This window comes from Fukomys damarensis, unplaced genomic scaffold (assembly GCF_012274545.1).
Source record: "Fukomys damarensis isolate Sample0158 unplaced genomic scaffold, DMR_v1.0_HiC HiC_scaffold_16, whole genome shotgun sequence".
NCBI lineage: Eukaryota > Metazoa > Chordata > Mammalia > Rodentia > Bathyergidae > Fukomys > Fukomys damarensis.
In genome coordinates this window covers 108,219,784-108,239,964 of record NW_022900928.1, presented here as the reverse complement: position 1 = coordinate 108,239,964, position 20,181 = coordinate 108,219,784, and the positions used below count along the sequence as shown (strand labels likewise).

Genomic DNA, 20,181 nt, shown 5'->3' with positions numbered 1-20,181 from the left:
CGCCACCTGCACAACCACCACCGACTCCTCAGAGCTGACTACACTGCGAGGGCGGCGACCAGCTTGGCTTATTTAAAAGGGGTGGGGACCCGACTAGCGCTGAGAAGCACAGCCACTGCCGGCAGAGAGCGCGGTCAGAGCTCCTCCTTTTTTCCGTCGCACCTCCCAAAAGAAGGCCTTTACACCAGCACCTACCAACCGGAACGCTGCCTTCAATCACGTGGCTATCAAAAGCCAATCACAACCAGGAGCCCCTCACGTGCCCGCCCATGCCATGACGCCACAGAGCCCCCGCCCCTCCCGCTGTTGCCTCGCCCCTCGCGCAGGTCGGGACTCGGCTTCCATTCATCCGTGGCTTCCCGGCGCTTTCCGGTCCTGCGGGGCGTAACCGTGTTGTTTGTGACTGGAGGCGGTCCGGGTGGACAGACTTTACAGAAAGCCACAATTAGTAAAGCTCTGGTTTTTCCGCGTCTGAACTTTCATTTGACCGCTGAAGTTAGTTACCTCCGGATTGGTGGCAGTTTTGCAGCTGCTCTCCGCCTGCAACTTGACGTAGCAATCCTGGGGCTCTGGTGCTGCGCTCAGTAGAGTTGCGGCTGTGTGCCTTGAATGAGACCCGCAGACCCATCGGTCACAAAACCCCTCTACTTCCTCGCCAGTGGCGTAGGAACGGGCCCCTCGCAACTGCCTTCTCTCGCCTGTTTCTCAGTACAGCAAGAGTTTGCAGATTTTCCTCCCATTACCAACACTGCATAAAGCACAATTATTCTCCTTCAAAATTGAGGATAAAGTGGGGTACCAAGGTCCTAATTCCATAAAGATGATAAAGAATAGTTAACATTTATCAAGTATGATTACCCGATGCTGTTCCTACTGATAGTCATTTAACTCTCAAATGCAATCCCATCTTAAATTTTACAGAAGAAAATTGAAATGCAGGAAGCTGGTAACTTTCCCAAGGTCACATGAATGCTTCAGGGCGAGGCTCTGAGAATGTGGGTATCAGTCTAGTTCCCTGCAAGCACCTTGTCCTCATTATGTGAAAGTAAAGGTAGACATCAAACTCATGGGAAATGACAGTGAATAGTAAGGTTTATTTTGTTTTAAAGAAGAGAAGGTTTTTTATGTGGATTTTAAGTGCCTTCCCTTCAATCAACATTGATTAAATTCCTTCTAGGTGCTCAGCACTGCATATGAAAGTCCCAACCCTCAGGGAGTCAGGCAGATGAGAAAATTTGGGGGAGTCCAGTGGTCTGAGGTCACTCTGGTGGACTGGACTTGAATCTGGGATGCAAGCTCAGGTCTGTCTGACTCCAAAGCAGATGCCTGAGCAGAGTTTGAATTTTAACCTAGAAAGGTAAGGGTCATTCAATGATGTGAAATCAAGATGTCACTAAGAAGTGTTTGTGATGTGCTCACTCTGAACAATAAAGGATTAGAGGACACTACAGGACCAATGAAGAGACCCTCTTCATCCAGGAGAGGAAAAAGGGTTCAAACCAAAGGCAGTGGCAGTGACAGAAGAGGAAAAGATTTGTAATCATTTGGGAGATAAAATAGGTAGTATTTGGTGAGTAACTGTGGAGGAGGAAGAAAAATAGAAGGCTAAAAAGATTGCTGAGGTTCTGATTTGGGGGACCAGGTGCACAACAGTGCCATCTCTTAGACAAAATTATGGGAAGAGATGTAGAGGAAGAAGATAGTTTTTTGTTTTTGTTTTCTTTCTGTTAAGTAGCATATCAAAATGGAATTCTCTAATTGAAAGTTGGATATAAACCTCTGTATGTAAGCCAAGTCCAGTTTGTAACATTCCAAATTGTTTTCAAATATAACATACAAACACACAAACCAAAAATTAGGTTTGTGTTTCCTAAAACTTATATGCTAACAATCTTACTTTTCTTAGTGACTAATTTCATAGAGCAACTTGGAATCTATAGTTTTAGGAAATGAGGTATGTCGTGTAAAATAAAATTTTAAATCAAAACAAAGATGTATTTTTATCAGAGTTTATAGAAAGTAATTGAAGTAATGGGTGTAGAGGTGGTTACCTTAAGATAAAAGAGAATGCGGGAGGGAGGGAAGGAGACTTAGAGAACAGGGAGATTGAAGTGGCAGGAGGAGAAGCCTGCACAGGTGAGCAGAGGACATCAAGCAACAAGAGTTGATCAGGAGTGGCTGATCAGGTGAGTCCCATGAGAGTGGGAATCATGTCTTCACATTTCTGCAGCAGCAGCACCTGGCACAGTGCCTGATCAGTAGGCACTCGGTATTTATTACTCTAATGAACAGAGTCACACGCTTCCAGGAGGGCTGGAAAGCTATATATGCCATGGCTGTGTGCGAGCGAGCTGACCAGCAGGGAGTGGGAAACGGTGGGAGCAGTGGAGAGAAGTAGTCTAAGTAGGAACCTAGGGCTTCTCTGCCCAAACCTTTGACTGGGAAGGGAGATATGGCCATAGTTTGTTTGTTTATTTGTTTTCTGGGTACTGGGGATTGAACTCAGAACCTTGTGCTTATAAGGCAGGCATGAGGTAAATCCCCTCCCTGCCCAATGTAGTCACATTTAAAGGGAGATGTAGTCTAAGGAAGTTTTCTCTTTTTAAGAGGGACAAAGGTAGGATAATATATGTTAAAGAGTAAGAGCCAATGGAGGAAAGACATTTTTGAACTTGGAGGAAAAGGGTAAATGTATGGAGCAAAGTCCCTGAGAAGGCAGAAGTGGAACAGATGAGCCTTAGATATAAAAGGCCTGTAAGGAAATCAGGCCTAGTGACACAGGCCTATAATTCCATCACGCTGGGAAACAGAGGCAGAAGAATCTCAAGTTCAAGCCCAGCTTGGACAACTTAGTGATTTACTGAGACTCTGTCTCAAAAGTAAATAAATAAAAATGGAAAAGGACTAAGAATGTACCTCAGTGCTAAGGGTTTTGGTTAAATACCCAGTACCACAAAACAGAAGCAAAAAAGAAGCAAAGAAGAAGAACTTACATGATCAGAGACATTTCTGGTGGAGAAGTTTAGGAAGAATTTATTTGAGGACCTCTATTTTTCCCTATTTGAAAAACCACTCTGAGAAAGAGGCAATTACAGTCAGGAGTGGCACATGCTTGTAATCCCAGCTACTTAGGAAGCTGAAGCAGGAGGATCATGAGTTCAAGGCCAGCCTTGGCAAAGTAGTGAGACCCTGTCTCAAAATTTAAAAAGGGCAAGGGGCATAGCTCCATGGTACAGGCCTTGCCTAACTTGTACAAGGCCTGGTTTCAATTCCCCAGGACTTCAAAAATAAGAAAGCAATTTTGTGTACAGAAGTAGAAAGATATGCTTAAAAGAAGCCTGATATACTCAACAGAAACAAAATATAGTTGTCCCTCTGAGGCCATCTGAGGGCTTGGTTCTAGGATCCTCCATGGATGCCAAAATCCAAGGATGCTCAAATCCCTTATATACAAATGGCATATTTGCATACAATCGGTGTACATGCTCCATATAATTTAAATTATCTCTATATTACTTATATAACACAATGTACTGAAAAACAGTTCAACATCACTATTTGAGAAGTACAAGTTAAAACAACACTGAGATTCCATCTCACTCCAGAAAGAATGGCTTATCTTCAAGAAATCAAATAATAGCTAGGCATGGTGGCGCACACCTGTAATCCCAGCACTCGAGAGGCTGAGGCAGGAGGATTGCTATGAGTTCAAGACCAGCCTGGGCTACATAGTGAGTTCCAGGTCAGTCTCAACTATATAGTGAGACCCTGTCTCAAAACAAAACAAAACAAAACAATCAAATAATAAAAAATGCTGGAGAGGCTGAAGAGAAAAAGGAATGCTTCTCAGTTGTTACTGGGAATGTAAACTAGTATTAACCCTTATGTAAACAGCGTGGAGATCCCTCAAAAAACTAAAAGTAGAAATTCCATTTGACCCAGCTATTCCCTTTCTAGGTATGTTCCTCAAGGAGTTAAAGACATCACATTACAGGGATACATGGATACCCAATCTACAATAGCACAATTCATAATAGCTGTATTTTGGAAGCAGCCTGTATGTCCATCAACAGATGAGCAGATAAAGAAAATGGAGTACTGCTCTACCACAAAGAAGGATACCTTTGAATCATTTGTAGGCAAATGGATACAACTTGAGACTATAATGTTAAGTGAAGTAAATAAAAAACATGTGCTTAAATATTGCAAGTTTTCTCTCATAAATAAGAATATATAAAGTGCAAAATAAAAGACAGACAACAGGAAAGAAAAAAGTTATTGTAATCTAGCATGGACAATATATCTAATTGATTAATATAATTGTTTTATATGGTTTTTGATCTGTTAGCCTGGCTATTAATCTGTTTATGATAAATAACTTGATAAAGACTTAAAAATAAAATAAATCTAATGTTGACAGAATAGAAGAAAAAAGAGGAAAGACAAAAAAGGAAAAAATATATAATACAATATAAATCCTATGTTAATAAATATTACCCTGTATTGTTTATGGAAAAATGACAAGCCGAAAAGTCTGCACATGTTCGATACAGAGGCAATAGTTTTCAAATATTTTCAATCCATAGAAAGTTTAACCCACAGATGCAAGAACCCATGGGTACAGAGGCCTGACTGTTATATCTCTCTCAAATATGAATAAATTGAAGAGAAATTTTAGCAAAATGGAAGGAGCTCAGGTATAGGCAAAAATGGAAGATGGTGCTAATTATTTCCTCCAAATACTTAAAACAAATGCAAATAAATTTTGGGGATGAGTAAAAGGAAACTAGGAAGAAAATGATATATAGATGCAAAAAGTGAACATTTACAAACACACAAGAGATCACAGAAAGGGCCAGAGGGAACAGCCTGTGAGCCAGAAGATAAAGTCACTTCAAAATGCTGGGAAGCAGAGGGGGTTAATCTTTAATTTAAATCATTTAAAAGATTCAAGCAATATTTGGGGACCAAAAAAATGATTTTTAAAGCATGGCAAATTGTAGTGGAATGCGACAATGTTCTCTGAAGTTCAGTTTCAGGAACCAACATCTTGTTAAGTCCACAAGACCTACTGACCAGTAATAATGTCATCCAAAGTGCTCAGAGTGTTGTTAGATAGCACCTGGGATGATTCTTTGAGAAGACATCTGAGATCATGTTCCCAAAGAGTGCCTGCATTTAACAGACATATACAAATTTAGATACGCGGGACCTTGAAGGCTAAACCATTTAAAACTTCTGAGAAGAAAGATATTGAAAGCATTGCTTTAGCCGGGCGTGGTGGCGCATTCCTGTAATCCCAGCACTTGGGAGGTTGAGGCAGGAGTATCTCTGCGAGTTCGAGACCAGCCTGGACTACATAGTGAGTTCCAGGTCAGTCTCAACGACATAGTGAGACCAAAAAAAAAAAAAAAAAAAAAAAAAAAAAAGAAAGAAAGCATTGCTTTGAAAATGTTTTATTTTCAGGGAAAGCATTTTTTTTCTTTTCTTTTTTTTCTGAGACAAGGTCTCTCTCTGTAGTTCAGGCTGGCACTGAATTCACTAGCCCAGGATGGTCTTGAACTCATGGCAATCCTCCTGCTCAGCCTCCTAAGTGCTAGGATTTCAGGCATGTGCCACCATGCCCAGAAAAAAAATTTTATTTTTCACTGAAAGGCATTAAGGAAGAAAAAAAAAATCACATCCTTCTGTAATAGTGACAATTCTGGGACAGCAAGGGGGAATAAATGGGAATAATATGATTTGAATTAAGCAAGAGTTTAGCAAGAAGCTAAGACTTTGTTTCTATGGGTCTGGATAAACTCAGTTATTCATCTATTCACTCCATAATGTATGTGCTGAGCCCTTAGTGCATGTCACATGCTGTTTAAGGACTAGGGTTGTTCTTTTGATGGAGATAAAGTTCCTGCCCTCATGAAACTTATCTTCTACCAGAGAATTCAATAGATGGTATTGCCCATCACCTCCACTTTCCCTGGTGCTGTCTTCGTTGCAAACATTGGAGTGAAGAAAGGGAAAAAGAGAGATGTTTCAGCACAATTCATATAGCACAATGCTTACACATCATTGGTTTAAAGTTTAAAGAGGTGGCCACGTCTAGCAGCAAGGGAGGCTTAGAAAACATAAATTTTAGATGATAAAGTCAGAAAGAACAACTAGATACTGGAAGACAACCAGCTCTCTATCCTGCCATCTGTAAGGAAACATTAAGGAATTTTCAGTTTAAAGCAAAAATAATCATGAAAAAATTTCAAAACCATTAGAAAAGTGTATATGAAAAGCCTATACAAGAAATTTTATAACAATCTCTTAAGCTAAGAGGATAGAAAAATCAGGAATAGACTTAAACTATAGAATAAATCTAAGTTACAGCCAATAAGATTTTATGGCAGTCAGGTGACCAGGATTACATATTATGTTTGTTCTAACTTTGGTTTCCATCTTTAAGGCCATAACTAGATCTTACAGAATGGGATTTTGTGGGTAAGTCATATATATATATTTGTGTGTATGTGTTTTCAGTACAGAGTCTATGGTCATTATCATGTTCTCCATGTAGACTGTGAATATACACTTAAGAATTATTATCATGATATGATATAACATGGAATAACTTTTCTCATTCTTAACTCCAGAGCATTGTAGTCTGAATTTTTCAGTAAACTGGGCATTCAGTGGTGCTGGCATTCATATCTTAGAAAACTTTGCAGTGCCTTCTCCACCTGTCTTTTTCCACTCCTCAACTTTTCTCCCATCTTCTCATGGTATGTGGGTTTGTTTTTGTCAAGTGAGTCAATTTTGTTTTGTTTTGTTTGTTTTGGGGGTACTGGGGATTGAATTAAGAATCTTGCGTTTGCGAGGCAGGCGGTGGAACCACTGAGCTAAATCCCTGGCCCTAGCCAAGTGAGTCAGTTGAAATGAGAATGCTAATTTAAAAATTTAAATGCTTTGAAAAAATAAAAGCGTGTCATATAATGCCCTGAAATGCCATATAATGTCTACTAGGCTTATTGGATATTTCGGGGTAGAACAGAGTTTCAAGTGAGACTAAGAACTTCCTGTTTCTTTCCTGGGCACATTACTCTTCATCTTATAAGGTTTATTTGCTTCTGCTTCCATTTGCCCTGGTGCTGTGGAAAATCTAAACTCTTTCTCAGTCTACTGCTACTTCCGCAGATCACCTGCAAGCAAGGAAAGAAGTGTGCTCAGATTCCTGGTTTTCTAAAGCAGGTGCCAGCCCTTCTCCCAGCTCTAAGGACCCTGACAGCACCCTGTCTGTAGCAATAAGCTTCATACCTTCCACTTTCCCAGGAAGTAGGCTCACTGCACAATCCACACTGGAACAAGACCGAGTATAAATAAAGAAATCAATGGTGTCCATTGTTTTTCTCCTAATCCTGCCAGTGCTCCAACCCCAAAGCATCTATGTGCGTCACTTAAAGCTCATGCTCAATTCAAATCATTTATTCCTATTTACTCCCCTTCGTTCTCCCAGACCTGTCACTGTCATGGAAGGATAGGGATCCCCCCGCCACTTGTTTCATTTGTGTGATACCTTAGTACTTGTAAGATGTATCAACTTCTCTCTTAAAAGGAAACCTTGGCTAAATTGTCCAAGGCTCTCTTACGTTAGAATGATTTTCTGGCAAGGATGTAACATGTTGCTCCGGTTTCTTCTAAAAGTCTTTTCAACAGCGCCTCATCAAATTAGCTGACATTAGAAAGACAGTGCTAGAAGAGGAGGAAGAAGAGAAGGAAGAAGAAAGGCTGAGGAGGAGGAGAATCATTCCACTTGACAGCAGGGAAAAGTTTGAAGAAATCTTTTTAGCCAGGTTTGTATCCCAAGGACAAAGTTCATAGATTTCAGGATATGATATATTTCTCATAGTGGCTGTTTCCTTACTGGCAAAACAGTGTTTACCTTCACAGCATGGAGTCCCCTCTGAAGTACCTCTAGAATTTCTCTGTGCATAGGAATTATGACAGCAATCTGGGTGAAGGTAGAGGCCACAAATCTCATCCTAACAGACACAGGATAAGAAGTACAGTAGACAAAACCACAACACCCAACAATTTAGGTCGCATCTGTCTGGGGCAAAGGCCTAGACTCCTACTGAGTCAGCCTGGCTTCTGTAGGGTGCCCTTCACGGGGCCCTAAGGAATAATGCTGCATCTCCATTGGGCACTTCCTTCTTACGTGCACTGGCCACACAGGTGAAATACAATATGCCCACAAAGAGGTATAGTGATTATGCAATCAGTGCTCTGCCCATGGGCCAAGAGAGATTCTGAGACCATAGTAACAATAAAAGCCAAGTGTCCAAACCAGTTCTGTCCTATTATTTGCAGGCAGAGATTTAGCTCTAAAATCCAGAATTGGAAACTGTGTAGCTGCTCAATTTGGTTATCTGGGAAGCTTCTACTAATTTTCTGAGGTTTGCATGGCCTCCTCTGCAGTGCTTCCCCCAAGGCTGTGAGATTCTCAACATCTTGGATGTAATGGGTTTCTTCTGTAAGCCCATGCAACACTGCACCACATTGTATGGTAATTGTTTTCTCATTTCACCCACTAGACACTCCTTCACAAGAAAACAATGTTTCTTTTAAAATCTCCAACATTAAGTATAGTGCCTGTCTACCCCCCCACGCCATGCTCATGATATGGGATTAGGAAATTAGGCAGGGCACACTAGAGATTGTCCATGCCTGTGCCAGGATGATGGGGCCTCAGCTGCAGAGGACTGATCTAGCAACTTGGCACAGCCGAGATGGCTTCCTGAGATGGAGTGCCAGTTCCAGTGGTACCTAGGTTCCCCAGTTCCAGTCCATATTATATCCCCGAGGCTGGAATGTCCCTGATGGCTTCTTCACCATGAATCAGACCCCTGGTTTGCGAAGTCCTGAACATCTGGGACTGGCTGGACATCTCTCACATCAAAGTGAACTTCAACTAGCCAGACATCCTACAGAACACAGCTGTGTAATCCTGATGTGGTCCACATTTCCAGTAAACACATTAAAATCCAAAAACACTAGGGGAGGAAGGGGAATTGTGGTGAGATACATTCTCTCATTTAAAGGAAAAAAAACCCATTTCTTCACTGTTATGAAGTTGATCTAGATCACTATTTTATACTGGATTGTGCTAAAATTACCATAACCAAATATAAATCTTATGTACCATTTGTAGTCAAATAATCCCTTCCATTATTAGTCTTTGGGTTTTTCAGTAGCTACATAGAACATAGATTTCTACAGGTGCTTTCAGAAACATTTCCATACGTTAAGTCCATTCTGTGATGTTCCATACATCAAATCAAACTGAAAACACAGGGGAAATTTTCTTTCTTTTTTTTTTTTTGGTACCTGGGATTGAATTTGGGTCCTTGGGCTTATGAGGCAGGAGGCTGAACCACTGAGCTAAATCCCCGGCCCAGAAATTTTCTAATATATATAAACTAAGAATATCACTTTTTTAGTGATTGCCTTTACAAAGCAACTTAGAATTTATGGTTTTAGCAAAAGATGAGTCTTGTGTCAAATGAGACTATTACAAAAAACAAGATTTTAAATGTGACTTTTGTTACTTCTTTTAGCTAACAATGGCATGTGTTGTATACTGTGAAGTACTTTACATGTGGATAAATTAATACCCATAAAAGTCCCATAATATGATGATATGAAAGTCCCCCAGGGAAACACTCAACTGGGATCAAAGACCTACTCAACCTCAGTACAGAAAGGTCACTCCTTCTTCTGGGGAGTAGATGGGATGCTGGCTATTTTGTGTTTGCCAAGCAAGGCAGGCCAAGGTTGAAGGTTCTTCTCCAGAAGTACTGGGGGAGGAGTCTGCAACATCTGCAAAGTCTGCTCTGTGCTCTTTTGGGTAGAAATCATGCTTTGCTGGCATTTTATGTTTCTATAAAAGAATAAGATGAATCCTGCCCCTCAGAGTCCTCAGTGAGGTAAGAGAGCTATGATGAGGTATCTTATATGGAATAAAGGAATCTGCACGATTGGAAAAATATACATTCTCTTACTGGTACCCTACAAGGCCCTTCACTGAAGGCTAAACAATCATGGAGTGAAAGATGTTGGTTCTGAGGGACAGAATCATTTATAATAATTAATTAAAGTTAAGAAGGAATTAATCATGATTAGGATAATTGATAGTCTCCTACCTTTAGGTCATGGACTAGACATGCTTTTCTGAGTCATAATGAAGCTTGAGACAAAGTAAAAAGCTGTAACTTTTCTTTTTTGAAATTGATGATATTTTGTTCATTATAGATTTTTACAAATTTATATTTTGAAAATATTGCACAATTATTTATCTGGATTACTAAATTTTTGCAGTGTGCCTTAAATTTGGTGCCTATATTACATAACCTCAAGTCCAGGCTCTTTGCCCAAAAGCAATATGAAGGGTATTGCTTGGCTTGCTCACCAAAAGGAATAAAGGGACAACCAGACCATTGGACTTGTCTCTGACTCTTGGTGTCCTGTTATTTCCAAATCATTGAGATCAAAAGAATCAAATTTAGTCTGGGCCAGAGACTAGAAGCAGCGATTATTATTATTTTTGTGGGGGGAGGTACCAGGGATCAAACTCAGGGCCTTGCACTTGTGAGGCAGGTGGAGAACCACTGAGCTAAATCCCTGGCCCCCCACAGGTTGTTCTTTTGGCCACTCTGTTTCCTGCATTCCCCACTGCAAAAGGAAAATAGTGTATTTTTTTTCTTAATAGCCAGTTAAAAGTGATGACAAAATGTCTAATATTAATAAATTTTATTTTTTATCCTACAGAAATAAACATATTCATGTAGAAAAATTATGATAAACAAGAGAAATACATGATAAACAAAATAATAAATCAAAGTCTCAGGTCCTAAGCACACCTGGTATTAGTATTTTGTGGCATATTTCTCTAAACTTTGTTTCTATAAAACAAAATTATATGGGTGTAATTTAAGAATAAAAGGGCCAGGGATTTGGCTCAGTGGTTCTGCTGCCTGCCTTGCAAGCTCAAGGACCCGAGTTTGATCCCCCTTACCAAAAAAAAAAAGAATAAAGCTATGATACTTGTATGGCTTTTGTAATTTGTTTTCTTAATAGTATACCTTGAACAGTTTTCTCTGTGATTGCTTTTTTATAGGCAATTGATAATAACTTCACAAAATGCATTTACCCACTCATGAATATTCATCAAGGGCATGCTACTCTGCAAGCAGTGAGCTACACATTGGAGCAATGTCACTGAACATAATAAAGAATTTGGCCCTGGGGTTGATATTTAAACAAAGAGAGACCTTCAAGAATAATGAATAAATAATAAATGAACAAGTCCTGGTCAGTTAATAGGAACACCCTTCCCTAGTAAGAGGCTGTTAGAGGCTGTGTTGTGTGTACTCACCACCAAAATTTCTATATTGAAGTCCTAACCCCAGGAACCTCAGAGTGCGGCTATATTTGAAATAGAGACTTTATGGTGGTTTTAAAAAATTGATCACTGAGTAATGTCCTTGTAAGAGGAAGTTTGGGAGCAGATGCATGGAGAAGACAGCATGTGAAGATACAGAAGAGACTGATGTCTGGCAATCCAAGGCGGGAGGCCTGGACTAGATCCCTCCTTCAGTCCTGCAGGCACCTTCACCTTGGACTTTCAGGTTGAGAGCTACAAGAACAGAAACATCTATTGTTTAAGATACCCAGACTCAGGTACCAGGGTACCTGAGACAGTCAGAACAGATTAATCAGAGGCTCACAAAGAGGCCTGAATTAGTGAGGGTATAGCCCTGCCTGTGGGCATCTGGGGAACAGATCTGCAGCAAAACACTTTGCCTTATGGAAAGCCAAGGATGTCTTCAGGGTGGAAGGAGATGGGCATGAAGAGGCAGCAGATTCCAGTAGGTCCTCAGTACCCACAGGCCTTGAGAAGGACTTCTGAGTGTGTTCTAGCAGGAAGAAGAGGTGTCCAGAGGAACCGAGGAAAAGCCATTGGCCCTATTTTATAGAGATTCTTGGATGGAGCCCAGACCAGAGGAATCAAAAAGTTTATAACTTTCTTGTTAATCAGTTAAATATTGAGCAATGAATTTTGAAGGTTTTGGAGGAGAGGCAGGGAGAAGATCTTCTAGTATATGTGGCCCAACTCCTAAACTCTTAAGCCCACACTATCCCACTTGGCCCCCTCTAATGAGGTGTATAAGTCATCATTTTGAACCAGCCTCAGATACTTCCGTAATTCTTGTGAAGTCACTCAGTAGAACCTCTTTCCCCATTTTAAAGCCAGCTGGCTTCACTTCCTTTACTTCCCATATATCTGCTCCCTCTCCCTGTGTCTGACACCAAGCTCCCAGTCCTCAGGCCTTTCTAGCTCACTGGCACCAGCTACCATCTGCTAACTCTCTGCCCATGGGTGCTAGCCCCTCTTGGTGTCCCCCTAGGCTTATAGAAATGTTAGCCTCCTCTGATATCTGCAAGCTGAATTTTAGGGAAGTGGACAATCTCCATAGATTAGGTTGGGAAACAAAATTATCTCTGCTCTACCCAGCTTGAAACTACTATCAAATCAGAAGCAATGCCTACAGGAAAAATAAAGCAGGCAAGGGGCCGACCCAGCTTTGACCAGAGTACTACTCTCAGGAGTCCTTTAGCCTTCAGACCCCTTGTCTGTTATGAACAGAGTCCTCTCTTATGGAGAGTCCTCATTAGGAACTTCTTTTGGGGGTATAGGCATCTATTTTTGCTTCTTTCTGCTCAAAATCTCCATGTTCTCCAGTAGGCCCCACCTGCACAAGACCTATGGACTCTACACAAACTCTTGAAAACTCAGAGAATGTGAACTGGAAAAATGAAATAGCTGCCATTAGTAGCTATGTCAACACAGTCATGGCTTTTGAGCTGATCTGCTCCCTTGACATTAAAAAGGACAGGTCATGATGGCTCTCTGTTCAAGCTGGACATTCCCAAGTGCCAACACCCTGCCATAGGAAGCAACTCCCTGCTTAGGAGGGCCACAGGCCTGTGGTTCACTGACACAAAGGGCTTCGGTACCTTTGGTCATTCCTATAATTACAGAGGAGCCCTGCAGGGTTGAAGAACCAAGATAGCAGCAGTCAACTTTAACCCTGTGTTTCATTACCGGCCTTCATTTATTAGAAGCTATGGGCCAATATTTTTAATACCCCCTAAAAACTCTTAATTACTCAGGAATGGCATGAAGAGCTGACTGCATGTTAAAATTGTTTTCTTGTTACATACTGACATCTAAAACAGACCACATTTTTTGTCACCTTATTTTGGTGTAATTTTCTCTTCTTCTTTTTGTTTTTTATATAATATGAAAGTGGCAGCAGAGTCTTTAGTTTGATACCTGGTACCAAAAAAAAAAAAAAAAAAAAAAAAAAAAAAAAAAAAAAAAAAAAAAAAAAAAAAAAAAAAAAAAAAAAAAAAAAAAAAAAAAAAAAAAAAAAAAAAAAAAAAAAAAAAAAAAACTAATATGAAAGTGGCCAGTGCCTTTCTTAATCTCTGAAAGACTATGAAAACTTGAAACCCAGGCCAGGTGACAAAGTCTGGTTATTCCACACTAAGGCCTCCTTGTGTTACTTCTTTAAGAAAAGAAAATGTTATTGCAGAAGCCCTGGGTCCACACATGTTCTTCCCAGACCAGTTTTCTGAATTTTTTGATTTTTTAATTGAATTTGACCATGAGGGAAGTGTCTAGTCTAAAAATATCTGGGGAAAAACCAAAACAAAATCTCAAACATGCATCTTTCTTCCTGGTTGAATGTAAATCAGATATGCCTCTTGGATGAGGTGAGACAGTAAATAGATTTTACCCCCACAGAGTCATCCCTAAATCAGATAGAAGGTAACTGAAATAATGCAAAGGTCCTGCTGCATATTTTACCAGATTCTCATGCTTATTTTCTTGAGCAAGCCCAGTGTACCTTGAGAGAGTTTGAAAAATTATTGTTTAATCTTTATACCTGCTATTGCTAACCAGAAACTAACATGCCCTCATGTTTAGCATAGAAATGACAGCATAAAACTTTTTAACAGCAGTTCTCCTTGGTAGTAATACTGTCATTGGGAGCTTGAGGATCATGACACTGTCTGTAGTTTTAAATTCCCCAGTGATGCCAAATATATTTGTGTCAACAGATACTGTTCCAAAATACCGGCATTTAATTTAGCTGAATACCAGGAGAATGACTCAAACCACTCTGAAAGAAATAAATATGTCTTTAACTCATATGATAAAATAGCAAAAATACAGAAAATTGTATTACAGAGTTGGAAAATAGTAATGAAAGACATTTCCAAAAAGGCTAATACATTGTGTTATTACAATCCTTTTCAGCCCATATATTTTTTATTAGCCATAGGTGAAAATGCTTTTTTACCAACTCATGAAAGCATCTAATTAATTGTTAATATTAAACAACAGAAGAAATGTAAAAATCAGTTGTCTACTCAGTAAAGAACTAGTCAACATAGTTTAACCCTCCATCGTCCTCTCTGGGAGTACTGTGGACTAAACTGGCTAAGCATGAGGTCTACCATTGAGCTGTACTCAAAGTCCCTATTCAGCATAGTGAAATACCAGTAATTATCATAAGAATCTTCTCTGGAGTAATATCTGACTGCAAGTACTTGATATGAACTAGAAGCTCTGCCAAGAATTTTTATAGTTGTTTTATTTAAACTTCCTAAAACTTTATGAGACAGGTAAAACCATTTGCCAATTCATACCCTAAAGGTTGTAATTGCTAAGATTTTATTGAGAACTTACTATGTTTCAGGTTCTTGGAGCTGTATATATATTAATTAATTCATTCCTCATAATTTATAACAAGCTGGTGCTCCCATTATTCTCATTTTAGGGATAAGGAAACTGAGGCACAGAGCTGATGTGGCCTGCCAAGTTCACTCAGCTGTAAGTGACGGAACCAACACATTCTAATGTGCACATCTGGGCACCCAGTTCAACCTCTTCCTTGGTAAATAGCCACTCGACATTAGCTACATTTTCTGAGACGTTTTTGTGCTAGGTGCTGGATCAAATGATCTTCATGTTGCATTGAATTATTTCTCTATCAGGAGCTCATTATTTTCTTCCTTCTTCATATGACCTTACTGTATATCTGATACATCAGTTAACAGTTCACTTAAATCCAAAGCTCCATCTACACCTAACCAGGAAATTTGCTTTGCAACTTTTGTATGTGGTACTTGCTCAGAGTTTAAACCTGGGATTCAAAACAAGGGGCAGAGTTGACTCCAAGGGAAAAGAATATGCTCTGTGAGAATCTGACTAATGGGGTTGTGAAAGAGGAGAAACCCCAGCCAATCAAGCAGACCAGGACTAGATGCACACTCTACTCTTGTGTCTCCCTCATCTGCTGGTTGCTGGCCCCAGAAAAGAGACAGGGGAAGAAAGGGTGGACCTGCTGTCTTCAGGAAACCTGCCCTGGGAGAATCCATCAGTCTTAGTCTTAGCAAATCTGACCTTTCATGGGCTTGCACAGGCTGAGAGACACAGGATCAGAATCTATCCTCATGGTTTCTTTTATATATGTGTATTTTAGTTATTTATTTAAGTCAATGATTTGAAAAGATTCAAGTGGCAGTGGAAGCTCAAGAAAAGCTATTCTTGCAAAATGAAAAACAGCTTGTAGTTTTTCCTGTTATTCATTTTGAATTTCCTCTTCCTTACCAATGAACACTGTTTACAGAATTACTTAGGTATTAAGTTGGACTCATTTCTATTTTCTACAACTTCTATTTTCCTACATTACTTTTCAACATTCATTCATAACCTCAGCTTTTGATGGAGATCTTTAAAAAATGTGGGGATGGTTCCAGACCAGCCTGCAATGTGCAGAAGACGTTTCTGGAGAATGGTTTCATTTTTTGTGAGCTGTATGCATGACTGGCACTATTCTTTGTTTTTTCAGAAACGAGTCCCTTCCTACAATGAACTAATGTCGTTTCTTTTTTCTGAAGTCATCTCAGTCTGTTGTGTTCTTGAACTGTAGAGCTTGAGGCTACAGGCAGGACTCACTGTGAGTGATGCACCCAAGGATTAGTCACAACCACACTGCAGGGCTACAGCAAAGAATTTAACAACCGGGACCATTGCTCTTTGATTTTTCTTTCTCCTTCTCTACCTACAACAAACTATATCTACGTTTTAGTGCTATGACTTTAAAATTATTTTCTCTGCTCTTGCAGAACCTGAACAAGCAAAATAGCATATCAATGCACACAAATGAGAAATCAGGGTTGGCCTTAAGATAGGTTCAATTTAAGTTTTCAAAATTTTAAGTTTTCAGGGATTTTTTTTCCTATAGAATACATTTGGTTTATTTGATCACAGGGTTGGTGTTGCTTTTCTTGGTTGAAAACTGGAATGAAGAGCTAGATTTTATAAAGATGCTCTGTAGGTGTGCATTTTGGCTGATAAGACATTTTGGTAAGGCCATAGTTTCCAAATGTAGTCACAAAAGGTCCCATCAATATAGGACTATAATAGAAAGTATGTGTGGAATGACTGTAATTTGATTCTCCTTCCTGGTTTAGTGTAGAAATATTCTATAGATCAAATCAAATAAATAACATTTCATCTCTTTCACCTAACCAGTAAATTTATTTTGTGAAAATTGAAGTTGTGCTGTCTTTTATGCTATAAGCTGAACATAAAAAACAGCTGAATTCTCTGATGCTTTCTTTTTTTTTTTTTTTTTTTTTTTTTTTTTTTTTTTTTCAGGAGATAGAACTCAGGACCTTGGGCTTGTGAGGCAGACGCAGCACCACTGAGTTAAATCCCCAGCCTTGATGCTTTCATTTTTTATACTTTTTCCTTTTTTATGTACATATATCTATACACGAAATTTTCTAGTGTACATGATGACAAAGAAAACCACAATAATGTGTATAGGAAAAAGTTTCTTTTGCACATAGTAGATACTAAGTGAATTTAGCTATTGAAACAAATTACATCTGCATACCTGAATTGTAAAGATTGTCTTGTCCTTTGATTCTTTTTTTTTTGGTACTGAGGATCAAACTCAGGCCCTTGTGCTTGTGAGGCAGGCAGCAGAACTACTGAGCCAAATCCTGGCCCCTTGTCCTTTGATTAAAAAAAAAAAAAAAAAAACCAAAAAAAAAAAACCAGTAATGCCCACATATATTTGAGTTATTTCATAACAATGAAAAAATGAAAGTAATCTAAATATTCAATAATAAAATAGATGTTGTATTCATGAAGAAATGTTGTGAAATCATTTAAATTTTATTAGTAAAAATTTTAAGGCCTGGGATTTGGCTCAGTGGTGCCACTGCCTGCCTCGAAAGCACAAGGGCTCAAGTTCAATCCCTGGTACCAAAAAAAAAAAAAAGGACATGGTAAAATATAAACGATATAATGCTACATTTATAAAATAAAGATTATAGTACAGTGGACCCTTGACTTACGAACTATTGGTTCCTGAAAGGTGACTGTAGCTCAAATTGGTTGTAAGTCAATACAGCTGCGATCTGGATGTTTACCTGTGTACACACTATTGATAACAAGAGGCAGATGAATCTTTCATTAACCTAATTAACTCAAGTTGTTCATATGTCAGGCTGAATATAACTTGAGAATCCATTGTAAATGGCATTTCAGTGTACATTTATTTATTTATTTATTTATTATTATTCTTTTTTTTCAGCTTTAATTGAGTTTATTTATTATTCTTTTTTGTAATAGAGATTGTACTCAGAACCTTGCGCTTGCGAGGCAGGTGGTGGCAACACTGAGCTAAATACCCAGCCCTTAATTTTTTTTTTTTTTGAGTAAAACAAAATAAAATGTAATGGTCATATAAATGCAAAAGTAAAAACAGAAAACATGAAAAAGAAAAAGAAAAATTGACAGAACAGAGCAACCCAAAATGTGAGGGCAGTTATGAAGATAACTTTTGAGGGTTAATCTTTAAAATTAAAAACAAAGTTTTTTGTTAACAGATAACTGGCAAGCCATAAGTACTTTTCTGCTGAGTGTCCATATGAAAGCAAAATTCCAAAACAAAATCTGACTAAAAATGTTAGGACTCACAAGGAGGGATGTAAGAAGTACAATGCTCAAATGTTTCATGTTAAAAAATAGAGCTATCCTATGCATTCAAGCCATATTAAATGCTCTTGGAAACAGGAGAAATCATTTTGAAGGACAGGATCTGATGTGTGGGGCATTGTGCATGCAGAGTGTGGACAGAAATTCGGGAAGGGAGATCAGCGACACATCTTCAGGATTCCCTGGAGCTCTCTCAGGGCCCACTGTGGAAAAACTGGAGTTTTCCCTGAAACTCCTGTTCCCATGGGCACCAGGATGACAGAACACCTCTGTGTCCTTCTCTGGAGGGCTTGGCCCAGCCTGATGTGCAGCTCCCTCCCTGGTGGTGGCCCATGCCAGACAAAGCCACTGCCATGCCCAGAACCACTTGGCAGAGCCCAGGACTGAATGAGCAGGAGGTGGCAGTTGGACCTGCTCCGGAAAGCAATTTCCTGTCAACCAAATCATATATCACTTAAGACTGAAGCAATTAAGCAGATGCACACTCGCATCTGTCTAACATCTTTAGATTAAAAACTAAAGCTGAAAGATCATTTTTTTAATCCAGTTGTGGAGACATTGAATGAGTGTTAGTCTTAGCAGTAAAGCACGCTTCAGTCTCACCACCATACAGAGACTGGTTAGTCAACACAGTCTACTTAGGTTTCTGTTTACTAATATTTTAATTTTATTTTTTACTTTTCTTTTTGGTACTGGGAATCGAACCCAGGGCCTCGCGCTTGCCTGGCAGGTGCTGCGCCACTGAGCTACATCCCCGACCCTACTATATATTTTAAAGGAAATAACTTAAGAGACTTAAAATTGGTCTAACGTGGGATTTCAAACATTTGAACATGTCGGTTGCGTCCCAGAATAAAAAACCTTTTCGCTTCTCATTTAGACTAAGACAAGCACTTGCGAAAATTGTAGCAAAATGAGTTTTACACTAAGAAAAAATGTCCAAACTTCTTCACTCTTTTAATTATCTATTCCGTACCAAAAAAAAAAAAAAAAAAAAAAAAAAAAAAAAAAGTTATGTGTGGGACTTGCTGGTTTTGAAGGAAACCTGTTCCCCAGGCTGTAGCCGTTCAGACTTGCTATGCCCATTGCCGCTTCTTCACAGTTTGTCACAGTCACAAAACCAAACCCTTTGCGCTTGGTGTTGGAATCGCGAATCGCTTTCTCTTTGGTGACGGCGCCAAAAGGGGCAAACATCTGTCAGAAGATCCCCTCTTTGGCATCTTGCCCGAGGTTGTAGATGAAGATGCACTGGCCCGAAGACGGGTTTCCTGGCACACTGACAGCAGAAAGCCCACTCCTGTGCCCTACACCCATGGGGGAGAACGAGAATCTCTGCGCCTGGCGGTGCACGGGCGTCCGAGGCACCGTGCTGGCGAGCGGTCCAGCTGTGAGGGGAGCGCCACGTTTTTGTTCTGGGTGGGGTTGGCTGCGAACTTCACGGTGATGGCCTCGGAGGAACCTGGGGTTTATGACCATTGAAACTGGTAAGTGCCTCTCCTGCTTCCGATCATTTGTCAAACCGGATAAACGCATCTGGACACAACCCATCTGGACAAACCTGTGGTCTGATCTACAAGGACCCGGGAGGGGACGATTGGCCCGAACAGAGAGAACCTGTTCTTCGTCATGGTCCTCTGGAGGTCGGTGAGGTACAAGTTGGCATCTTAGATGACTTCTGAGCTCGGACGTGCCTACGACACCTTCGTTGGGCTGGAGCCTCAGGCCGTTAAGTGTGTTGATCGCTCTGTGTCCTTTGCGGTCACACAGTTCAGGGAGCCATAGCCTAAGCTGCGTCCTGCTACTTTATCCCGGATTAGCTTTGCCCATTCGACTGCACTAAAGCTGACCAACAGACTTGCAGCTCATCCTGCGTCATGTTCTGAGGGAGGTAGTTGACAATTAGATTCGTTCTCCCAGTGTCATCCCTGCGGTCTTCCCTGTGTGGTCTTCATAATCATTAGGCATTGTATTCTTTTAAAAAAAAAATCTGACCAGGGGCGGGTGGGCCGGGGGCTGCTCTGGGTGGGTAGCTGCAGTGAGGTGCTAACGGCTCCGCT

At 40.0% G+C, this 20,181-nt stretch overlaps 1 protein-coding gene, 1 long non-coding RNA gene and 1 pseudogene across 4 annotated transcripts in view; 1 reads left to right on the top strand and 2 right to left on the bottom strand.

Annotated features, from left to right (window-relative positions):
• Nucleotides 1-20,181, bottom strand: part of Ccnyl1 (cyclin Y like 1) — an 83,687-nt gene that overhangs the window by 35,374 nt on the left and 28,132 nt on the right. Inside the window, exon 1 of one of the 3 annotated variants that reach the window (XM_010616083.1) lies at nucleotides 505-643. The exons of the other annotated variants lie outside the window; for them this stretch is intronic. Coding sequence (XP_010614385.1) covers nucleotides 505-628 — 124 coding nt within the window. The 5' untranslated portion in view covers nucleotides 629-643. Of the gene's footprint in view, nucleotides 1-504; nucleotides 644-20,181 lie in introns of those variants that run through there. 3 annotated transcript variants of the gene reach the window in all.
• LOC104856596 lies at nucleotides 1,916-11,235 on the top strand. The gene is made up of 3 exons (XR_778674.2): nucleotides 1,916-2,186; nucleotides 7,684-7,832; nucleotides 11,156-11,235. It is a non-coding gene; the product is annotated as an uncharacterized LOC104856596 (long non-coding RNA).
• Nucleotides 19,137-20,181, bottom strand: part of LOC104856675 — an 8,140-nt pseudogene continuing 7,095 nt past the window's right edge.